Below are 9979 nucleotides of genomic sequence, written 5' to 3'. Positions count from 1 at the left end.
AAAGAATATAGGGCATAAATGCTTTCAGTATTATTTTTGAGTTAGTAGACAGTTTTTACTGCTTAAATAGCATGATCTTGAATCGAAGAGATCTTCTTGAATAGGAAAATGGAAGGAGAAAAGAAAGTGTCAGCACTAGGTAGGCACTTGAAGGCGATTAAAATTTCATGTTCACATTCTCTCCAGAGAAAATATAATTCGCTGCGAGTTCAATACGGAGTCAAGCACTCTCCTCACGCAATATTGTATTGGAGACAAATTAATTGTGCCTCGCGTGACAAATGAAGAAAGTTGATGGACAGATTCGATAGAGGAAAGCAATTTTTTCTCGCCTCAGCTTCAAACTTTCTAATTTTAGAGCCAAATCGGCCTAAACCCTTTCTTCGCCGACTTAAAAACTGAAACCATTCTATTTGACCAAAGCGCTGCGCGTTTATTTTGGTAACTAGAATGCAATCTTGAATACGTAAAACATAAAAGAAAACACCGAAACTAATGGTTTGGTGATAAAACAGCCAATTTTGCACTTAGATTCTCCTTGCTGCAAACGATATCCGTTACTGGCTTAATTATGCGGTTTACGAGTCTTTAGGCTTCGAGCTTGCATAAAGAATCTGAGCGTTGATTTTGATGAATGGCGAAACTATTCTTCTTTGTTTTTCCTTGATTCTGGGCTCGTTTATGGCAAGAGCATAAACACTAGTCATAATGAACTTTGCCGAGGCAGATTATTTTCTGCCTTTTTTGTGTTGCCATTAGAAACACCTTCCTCTTCGGAAATCACTTGAGGAATGCCACTGACTAAATGCATTGAAATGCAAACATAATTATTATTGCTTAGATACCATTAGCACCCAGCCGACCTTTTTCCTCACAACAATATAAGAGACATATAATCTAACTGGCATTTAAAGTCTTGAATGATAAAAAAAGTAACGTTTTGATCTATCCTCTTGCTCCAATTAGCCGAAAGAACAGACAAACAGCAATCTTTGTTGTTTGAAATATCTTGCTGAAAGTTTCAGTTTGGCAGCTCCAGGACAAATATTTGAAATGTCATATGTATCCGATCTGTGTCACCAGATTTACTTCTGATCACTACCTTTCAAATATTCGATAGTCGAAGCCGTATGCAAACTCGGCAAGGTGATTGTAGAGGCAAGTACTTTTTGAAGAGTGACAGTATCGCTCCGAGCGTTATTCCTTCATTTTGTGTAATCAAAACTGCCACTCATTTGGAATCAGTAGAAAACGATCCGTGGAGAGTTTGTGGGACGAGAGCGCCTTGACCTATTCTAGACGAGTGTGACTGGATCCACTTGACTCGATTTTAGATGACGGCCCTTGCTGCTTAACTTCACGATGATCTCGATCCAAACTTCCTGAGTATCTAGTAGAATATTGTCGAAAAATTTCCAACAATTTGCTAATTGCTGCTTCGCGCTACAAGCTGATAATTTTAAATTATCTACCCGGCAGGTGTGTCCAGAAACGGAAACTCACCTAGGAAGAGTTTGACGGCCCCAATCAAGATGAGCCGTATTGTTTCATAGATCTCAAGATAGTCATTGAGTTGAATGGGACTGCAGTGAACTGATCATAAGACAACCCGCGTGCATTTCCAGCTGATTGATCAGGAGAAAAGAGTTATGGGCCTATTTGCAAAAATTTGTATCTTTCAATGAGATCCAAATTCAACAGATTATAAAACTGAATTCTAAATCGTAAAATCGCTCCACTCAATCACATCAAACGCGTAAAAATCCCTTCTCAGACAGTAATTTCTACAATAACATCTACTTATATTGGCAAGCAATAGTGATGAATTAGATTTACTTTGTGAATAAAAAAAGGGGCCCGACCTCGACCCAGAATCAATTCATGATCAAAAGGGCAATGTACTCCGGATGTCCGCATTTCTGGGGCGAGTTTGAACTGGACGGGTGGGTGTAATGTGCCCTAATGTAAAGGTGTAAGTGAGACAGCATCAAAGGCCGACTTTGACATTTTTGGGCTCAATGATGGAGTCGCGAGATGAAATATTTATGCTGCAACATAGTCGGAATCGCCTTCGTTATTCATTATGCAACAAAGCGGACTGGCAGCAACTTTTTGGCCACATGCCCCAGGCGTTTTACAAATGGCTACTAGAATAACTGATAGCTTTTGATTCCTATTTTCGAATAAAACGAAAGTTGAAGAGTCAAAATGACCAGTTTTTCTTATTTGAAGATACAATAATGAAAATGTAAATTTCGGCGCCTTGCGTCTGCGCATATCAGCGAAAGCCATTACTTCCTTCCGTCCGGGCTTTGATCATAAATGATCAATTCAGACATTTTTTGAAGGGACCACCCCAAATAGGATGTTCGGCTGTCAGATCAAACCCCATCGCACCTCCTTGTCTGATCATTAAATTATTTGAAGGTATTGTACGATTGTACTTTGACGTAAATGGCTTCCTGCTGGGAATTATCCTTCTTATAGGAAATCATAAAAATTAACGAATAAAAAGTGAGCTCTCAGACGAATTGAAGATAGACCTATGAATTTATTTTCCAACGCTAGACAATATGTGACTTTCTAAAGCCATAGTCTTCTCCTTCGATTACTTCTTGGTTGATTGTAAAGATAGTTTGTCCGCATCGCATGCATCTTAAATCTAATGGCGCATCGAAGAGACAATCTCGGCAAATAGAGTGAATGCAATGTGGTAGTGCCACCCTCTCTTTGCTTTCGTCAAACTGATCCGATTTAGGCTTAGTCTCACAAAAGGTCCTACCGGTTTCAAGCATCCCATACAAAAAAGCTCGTAGTCAAATGATCGTAGTCTGGTCACAGTCTTCCTCCTTGGAATGTTCTGCACAAGGAAGACCTTTTGACCGTTTCCAGCCGGTTCTATCCGACTCGATAAAGCGTCTGTTTGAGATAGATCCTCTGCATTTGTGACGGGTGTCTTCTTCCAGCAGCAGATAACAAGACATGTGAGAAGAACTGAAGCTTTTTAGATCGGCCAGATAAAAATCCTGCAAGAGTCGATACTAAGCATACCTCCTGCTGCAGTGATGCTCACAAACATGCCCCATTCGCTTACTTTCATTTACTTCTCTGAGTCAACTAAAAAGAGGACAGAGAGTAGTTTAAGAGTTCCAAACATGCTCTGCGGCGCGGTTACGCTCGATTTGCTCCTAATTTCAAAGATAGAGCAACTACCATTTGATATCTACTGGGGATAAAAGACATCAAAAATATATCAATTTTAACAATGTCTTTATTAATGTTTTGTCCGTACGAAGTAGTTTGTATTTAAATTACAGGTATTCTGGAATAAGTCAGGCGAGTTGAAGATTCGCGGCGACGAAGTTGAATGAATTATATGCTCATGGCCAAAAGGATGTTGACAGGTAGTTACTTTTCGTCCTCCTTTTTGTCTCCCTTTGCTGGTTCTTTCCAGCCTTTGAGACCTTCCGGCAGGTCGTCTTCGATGGATCCATCGACGCTAAGGTTGTTTTTAGTTAATCAAATAAAATTATCGACGATTGGAATTATTTCTTACCTTCCAGTGCCCTCCACATATTCCTCATAAGTTGTCATCTCTTTGAATGGGCGTTCGCCGAGAATCTCAACAAGGTCAGCCCTCTCAATCGTCTCTTGCTCCAAAAGCCGGCCAGCCAAATTCTCGAGTATGTCTTTTTTCTCAGTCAGCAACGTGTAAGTTCTGTCCCAGCATTTGTCTTGAAGGAGCATATGACTCTGATAAAGTAATTTGGTCCATACCGATTATAGCTTTTACTTCTGCGTCGATTTCCCGACCAGTTTCCTCAGAGTAGGGCTTGTTCATGCCATCACCCATATTGGAATAATTGACCTGGCCGATTTTCTTTGAGAATCCAAACTGGGTAACCATTGCGTATGCCATTTTGGTGACTGGAAACATGGCTGTTTAAAAAATTAGTTAATTCATTACCTTTGTCGAGATCATCACTGGCACCCGTAGTAACAGAGTTGAAGAAAATGTCTTCTGCAATACGGCCTCCGAGTGAGACACAGATTCGATCGAGAATCTGTTCTTCTGGCATGAGATTCAAATCACTAGGTTGGTACATAGCGAAACCAAGCGCTTTTCCACGAGGAACAATCGTAACTTTAACGAGAGGATCGGCGTGTTCGAGAAACCAGCCAGTAACGGCGTGGCCAGCTTCGTGATGCGCGATCTTGGATTTTTCATGAGGCTTAATCAGACTGCCCTTTTTCTCAATTCCAGCAACCACTCTATCGATCGCTCTGTTGAAATCCTAATGAGCGTTTAACAGTAATATCATCAAAAGTCCTTACGATAAAATTGATATGCTTCTGTGCATTTCTAGCAGCGATGAGAGCGCCCTCATTGCAGACGTTCGCTAGGTCCGCTCCAGCCATTCCAGGAGTTCGAGCTGCTAGCTTCTTAGCAGTTTCTTCAAGGTCCATCTTTTAAAAATTTAAGAAAGAAAGACGGATTTAAAATCTTACCCCAGGAGCTAGTTTCTTATTTTTCAAATGGATTTTGAGAATTTGTGCTCGTCCCTTGATATCAGGGGCGCCGATGTAGATCTGTCTGTCGAATCGACCAGGTCGCAAGAGCGCATCATCCAAGGTGTCTAATCTGTTTGTAGCGGCCATGACGACAACGTTGTCATCTATGGAGTTGAAACCGTCCATTTCAGTTAGAATCTGATTGAGGGTTACATCAGCTTCACCGCTTCCCATGCGTCCTCCTCGTTTTCTACCGACAGCGTCGATTTCGTCGATGAATAAGATGGCTGGTGAGTTTTCTCGGGCAGTGTTGAACATGTCACGCACTCTGGCAGCACCTACGCCGACGAACATTTCCTGGAATTCGGATCCATTGACCGAGATAAAAGTGACTCCTGCTTCACCAGCTGTGGCTTTTCCGAGCAAGGTCTTACCAGTTCCAGGAGGCCCGTTGAGAATCGCTCCTTTGGGAATCTTGGCACCAAGCGCTTCGTAATTTTCTGGATGCTTGAGGAAGTTGACGAACTCCATGATTTCTACTTTCGACTCATCGCAGCCGGCCACATCGCTGAATCGAACATCGATGTCTTCTGGGTCAATGATGGTTGCAGTTGATTTCGTTGTGTTCCCCATTGGATTGAAAGGGTTAGGAGGGGCCTGGGGCTGCTTCCCCTTCTTGCCCTTCGCCGCTTTGCCACCAGTTTGTGGGGGCATAGAGCCACCCATCCCAAATCCTTGGCCATCTTTTGCACGCTTTGTTATGAAGTAAGCGAGGATCATCACAGGGAAAATGTTATTGGCGATGATAGAAAACGGCTTCGCTGTAGTCACATAATTCACGCTAACACGGTTTTCATAGGGTATCTCGTTATCGGACTGGATCACACGCATTTGTGTTTCAAGCTGGTCTACGGAGCCAATAGGGAATCTAAAAAAATTTATATATTGTTCCACTCGAGTCCGAAAGCTTACCTGATAAATTCGTTACTTGCTTTCGTTTTATAGGTTCCATATTCTCGATTGACTACATTTACGCTCTCGACTGATCCTTTTTTCAGATCATTCAGAAACTGGGTAAAGGCGACTTCTCTTTCCGAACTTTGATTGGTGTTAAGATTATGTGAGAGAATGTTTCGTAAACTTCATTTAAACCAATGCCTTAATAAATCGTTTTCATAAAGATAAGACAACAAAATAGAAGTAATAAATCCAATAAAAAGCCACTGAGACTTGGGATCTCCAACGAAACCATAGTTATCAAGTGGACCATTTTCAGCCGCGCTGTTTTTGTTCTTTTTCTTGTTATCTTTCGGGTCTTTCTTGGGGTCTTTTCCGCCGCCGCCGCCGCCTAGCTCAATTTTAAACTCGAAGCTTTTCTCCTTCATTTCGGGTTCTTCTTTACCCTTGAGATTATCATCTTTTGGAGTTTCGTTAGACGCTGGCTCTTTCGACTCATTGGACGAGCGTGATTTTCTACCGCTTGATTTGGTTGATTTTCCTTTGAAATTTCCGAATCCCTAATGCTCAAAGTTAACACTTTTCTCTAAGAGAGTTTTTACCTTTGGCGCAAGAAAGTTAGTCCCTAGAGAGAGTACTCTCTGGTGATAGACCACAGGACTTCTGTGGAAGACGGTCAACTGGCGAAGCGCCGCTCTGAGCTGGTTATTTCCGAATCTCATGCCCTCTCTGAACACAGCTAATGTTATTCCGTTCTGTAGACAGTGTTCTAGAATTATATGAATTTTCAAAAAAGGAGCAGTGAATAAATGCTTTTAAACAAAGGCCTTATTGAATTTCGGTTGGACAATAATATCTCGCTTCTTGTTTTTGGAGTGTTCGATGATCATCTGCATCATATCACGCACGCCGGGAATCTCCTCGTGAGCGTACGCAGCAGTCAGCTCTGAGTCCTTGATCAAGTCTTCTGGGTAGGGGCGTTCCTCGACGAACCAGTAGTACAAATCCCATTCTGTCACGGTCGGATCGTATACTATCGGTTTCAATCGGTAAAAAGCAGCGAATTCAAGATATCATTGATATCATATCAATTACCAGTGCTGTTAATAATGCGGTCGTAAGCCAGCATCTGATCCATTGTAAAGTCGGCCAAGTACTGATCGGCAAATGTTCCCAAGAGAAGATCGTTTTCTGTGATTCCTCGCTTTCGGCTTTGCTAAGTTCGAAAATGATTAGTTCGAAGCTGAGAAAGGCTTTTTACCCAGAAGAGTCGTTTCCTCTTGAGCTCTTCATTCTCTTCGCGCATTCGTTGTACGGGAGAAAATGAGTACGAAGCGGGACGCAAAGCCGTTTTTCCGACGATGGGTGAGATTTTGAGGGCCCTTCGCAGCATGCTTCAACTAAAAAGGGAACATAACTAAAACATAGATAGGGCTGACGCATTGCGCATCGATTCGAGTAGCAAAACAGAGGGCTCAGATCGATTCTTAAAAAAAGACACCCCGGTTGAATAGTCGGAAAGATTAGTTGCTAGAAAGAGACTCTGAAAATGCTGCAGCGAAAGTTAGACAAGAAGACGATCGTCATTCAAATGAGCGATAACGGGCCACATAAGCCGAGAAGAAAGTGTCTCACGAACGGCAAAGGTTTCCAAGCGCTTTTATCGCAAAGGTCAACGCAAAGACCCTCCGTACAACTCCCATTACCGGGTATTGTGCCCCCCAGCACAGAGTCCTGATCTTTTTGGCTACTTAAAATCCGATACTCAAAGGTTCTTGCAGGCAATGGACAGTTAAAAGAGAAGTTAGTCGGATGTATGGCAAATTTATAGACGGGGTTTTCAATTACACAACTTTTCGATAAATTTAAGAGAAACAAGACAAAGTCAAAAGTATGTGTTAAAAACTTATTAAAATCTATTGTGCAAGTTGAAATCATCAATCAACGCAAAACATTTCTCACCGGTAATATTAGACGAGAGAAGTAGATTCTAGCGCTTCGGAGTCTCTAAGGAGTCTTATCAACGTTTGAACCGAATTGTATTGAAGCTCGATATTTTGTGACGTAACATTGAGGAAAATTGTGGCGCGTAGGTGATCGCTCTGCGCGGAGTTTTCTCGAAGGCCGCGCAACGAGCCCCGCATCGCCCCGAAAGAGTCCGACATTATTTTTGAGAAGCCCTCCCACCTTGGCGTCTTATAATAAGACTCTTATTTGTTGGATGACCCAGCCTACGGCGGGTGACTAGGTCCCAACCGCGATATGCAAAATAGCACAAAACAGTGATGACTACTATAATTAATCAATAAAAGGGCGATTCGCTTTTTATATCAAAATGGAAGCAGTGCCGCTAATAAGGACAAGTAGCGGTAAGTTATGGATAGAATATCTCTCTTATACTTTGTCTTCGCGAAGTTTATATCAATTGTAGTGATAATTTGTCCAGACGTTTTCGGATAATCCCATTTCAGTGGGCGGATCAAAGCGGTCTCTTTTATCCAAGAGTGGATTCGGCCAGACTGAGAGTAAAACAGTTTTATGGAAAACCTTTATTGTGCGCAGTCTTTTTCTGCTGTTGACGATCCTGTGTTCCGTCTCCGTTGGCTGGTTTTTCGCTGGTGGAAAATTCATCGTCGAGTTTCCACAAACTTCGGTAGACTTTTTTAATAAGGCCCATGGAAAATATTTATTAGCCATTTATCGTTTCGCGGACTAAGGATCTCCCATCTCCAGTTCAACTTGAAGATGGGAAGAAAGCGCCCGAACTCGTACAAGAACAAGGACCGATTTAAATGCCAAAATAACTTGGAATGAAAGCGTTCATACAGACAGAATTTATTAAACACGCTACGAAGGCTTATTTATATCGTTAGTTGTTTAAATCTTGAAAGTGATTCTAAATGAGAACGATAAATCTGATGGAATCGATTACGATGCGACCCCAGAACACTGTGTTCGCCAAAAAGGAAGGGAGTGATGGTTTTTTTGAATGAAAAATATGTAAAATTTTGTTGCGCTCCATGAAGATAGACTCTACTTTTTGAAGACTCACAAAACGGCGTCCTCTGTCATCGAAAATATCCTCTACAGATACGGTTTGCGAACGGACAAGACCTTTGCCTTTCCGTCGAATGGGGCTCTCATTTTTAACTACAGAAAGCCTTTTGCGAAAAAGATGATGCTTCCCTTGCCCGACAGAAGCCGCCCAGATATCCTGCAGCAGCACACAAGATATTCAAAGGAAGTCGCCGACCTTTTTCCAAAATCAGATTCTTACAGAATAACGATTCTCAGGTTTGTTTAAATACTCTTTACCTATTCGTTCAAAATGTATGTAGAGATCCGGGAACACTCTTTCCTTCGTTGTTCAAATACTTCCCTCGGAATCCACCTTTCAAACAAGCCAAGACTGTGGAGAACTTTGTGTCGTCGCCTGAAAAATATAGGTACTCGAAAGAAAGTAATAGTATCAACTCTGAGATTAGTCGAGCTGGCGGCGCCGATTTCGTGACACGGAACTCGATGACCTTTCAAATGGGATTCGACAACTTTTTGAAAACGTTGCCGAGCGATGACGAAATGGCTGAGATCATTTCTGCAGTGGACAACGAATTCGATCTCGTCTTGCTCTCGGAGTATTTGCCACAATCACTCATTTTGCTCAGACATCTTCTGTGCATGACGTGGAGCGACATAGCGACCATGTCCAAGAATATCTCACAGCGAAAACATTTTGAAGAGGATACAAAGGAAAAGATCCGTCGGTGGCAGAATGTGGATACAAGAGTGTACGAAGCGGCGAACATGACATTTTGGAGAAAGGTGAAAGAGTTTGGCGAGGAGAAGATGACCGCAGAGATGGCCATTCTCGAGAAGATGAATACCGAAAACGCGGAAAAGTGCGTCAAAGGATATCGCCCCGTCAAAGAGTTGGCCGTCGAGTTCAGGGATTACGAGCCGCCAGGGCTTACCATCGAGGGCATCGAGCTGAAAGAGGGCTACACAGATGTTTGCTACAACATCGCGCTGTCACCTTTCTCTCTGGCTATTGATATTCTTGATAAACAATGCCAGAGCTCCTCGGTAAGATGATTTCAGCGGGTTTGCATAAAATGAGTTCTAGTTCTTGCGGAAATACATGCATATGGAGGACAGACCCAAACGATTTGGCACTGACTGTCAAAATGACTGAACAATCATCCGCTTGTCGGCCTATTTACCTATCGTATTTACCTTGTGTTAATTCTATAATTATCATGTGGCTCGTTTAGTGCATATAATACTGTATTTTACTAGTGAAAACTTTTTACCTACATAAATAACTTTTGTACACACTTTACTCAAACACAATTGATTTCTTCAAATGCTTTATCACCAATACCTTTACTTTAATCTTATATGCGAGATTTTCTGTCATTTGCACCTATAAGTGTTTCTCTGCAACACGATCCTGAATTATATGAATAGATAGAAAAGCGAAATTTGAACACTGCCAGTATAAAAGCAATTT

The 9979-nt window shown here is 41.9% G+C and overlaps 3 protein-coding genes across 3 annotated transcripts; 1 reads left to right on the top strand and 2 right to left on the bottom strand.

Annotated features, from left to right (window-relative positions):
• Window positions 1-3253: 3253 nt before the first annotated feature.
• LOC145710481 (mitochondrial inner membrane m-AAA protease component AFG3L2-like) lies at window positions 3254-6226 on the bottom strand. The gene is made up of 9 exons (XM_081788240.1): window positions 6072-6226; window positions 5671-6029; window positions 5485-5610; window positions 4510-5440; window positions 4336-4467; window positions 3968-4295; window positions 3778-3927; window positions 3557-3734; window positions 3254-3499 (listed from the first exon to the last, which is right to left on the bottom strand). The coding sequence occupies exons 1-9, from the start codon at window positions 6189-6191 to the stop codon at window positions 3409-3411; spliced, it is 2415 nt and encodes an 804-aa protein (XP_081644366.1). The 5' UTR covers window positions 6192-6226; the 3' UTR covers window positions 3254-3408.
• On the bottom strand, window positions 6223-7578 carry LOC145710483 (uncharacterized). Its single transcript, XM_081788242.1, has 4 exons — window positions 7432-7578; window positions 6731-6869; window positions 6565-6685; window positions 6223-6502 (listed from the first exon to the last, which is right to left on the bottom strand). The coding sequence occupies exons 2-4, from the start codon at window positions 6860-6862 to the stop codon at window positions 6285-6287; spliced, it is 471 nt and encodes a 156-aa protein (XP_081644368.1). The 5' UTR covers window positions 6863-6869; window positions 7432-7578; the 3' UTR covers window positions 6223-6284.
• A 34-nt stretch (window positions 7579-7612) lies between these two features.
• Window positions 7613-9943, top strand: LOC145710482 (galactosylceramide sulfotransferase-like). The gene is made up of 8 exons (XM_081788241.1): window positions 7613-7838; window positions 7941-8122; window positions 8163-8250; window positions 8361-8435; window positions 8496-8763; window positions 8808-8915; window positions 8955-9552; window positions 9593-9943. The coding sequence occupies exons 1-8, from the start codon at window positions 7805-7807 to the stop codon at window positions 9659-9661; spliced, it is 1422 nt and encodes a 473-aa protein (XP_081644367.1). The 5' UTR covers window positions 7613-7804; the 3' UTR covers window positions 9662-9943.
• The last annotated feature ends 36 nt before the right edge of the window (window positions 9944-9979 follow it).

This window comes from Oikopleura dioica, chromosome XSR (genome assembly GCF_907165135.1).
Source record: "Oikopleura dioica chromosome XSR, OKI2018_I68_1.0, whole genome shotgun sequence".
NCBI classification, from domain to species: Eukaryota; Metazoa; Chordata; class Appendicularia; order Copelata; family Oikopleuridae; genus Oikopleura; species Oikopleura dioica.
The sequence above is the reverse complement of the archived record's forward strand: the minus strand, read 5'-3'. Positions and strand labels throughout refer to the sequence as shown.

Excerpts from the sequence above, each read along its gene's own strand:
- LOC145710481 (XM_081788240.1), bottom strand. The coding sequence starts at position 6,191 with ATGAGATTCGGAAATAACCAGCTCAGAGCGGCGCTTCGCCAGTTGACC. Across the intron at positions 5,441-5,484 it reads GCAAGTAACGAATTTATCAG|ATTCCCTATTGGCTCCGTAG; the intron begins GTAAGCTTTCGG and ends AAATTTTTTTAG. Across the intron at positions 3,500-3,556 it reads TATGTGGAGGGCACTGGAAG|CGTCGATGGATCCATCGAAG; the intron begins GTAAGAAATAAT and ends AAACAACCTTAG.
- LOC145710483 (XM_081788242.1), bottom strand. The coding sequence starts at position 6,862 with ATGCTGCGAAGGGCCCTCAAAATCTCACCCATCGTCGGAAAAACGGCT. Across the intron at positions 6,686-6,730 it reads AGAGGAAACGACTCTTCTGG|CAAAGCCGAAAGCGAGGAAT; the intron begins GTAAAAAGCCTT and ends TTTCGAACTTAG. Across the intron at positions 6,503-6,564 it reads CCGCATTATTAACAGCACTG|TATACGATCCGACCGTGACA; the intron begins GTAATTGATATG and ends TGAAACCGATAG.
- LOC145710482 (XM_081788241.1), top strand. The coding sequence starts at position 7,805 with ATGGAAGCAGTGCCGCTAATAAGGACAAGTAGCG. Across the intron at positions 7,839-7,940 it reads GCTAATAAGGACAAGTAGCG|TGGGCGGATCAAAGCGGTCT; the intron begins GTAAGTTATGGA and ends ATCCCATTTCAG. Across the intron at positions 8,123-8,162 it reads TCGAGTTTCCACAAACTTCG|CCATTTATCGTTTCGCGGAC; the intron begins GTAGACTTTTTT and ends AATATTTATTAG.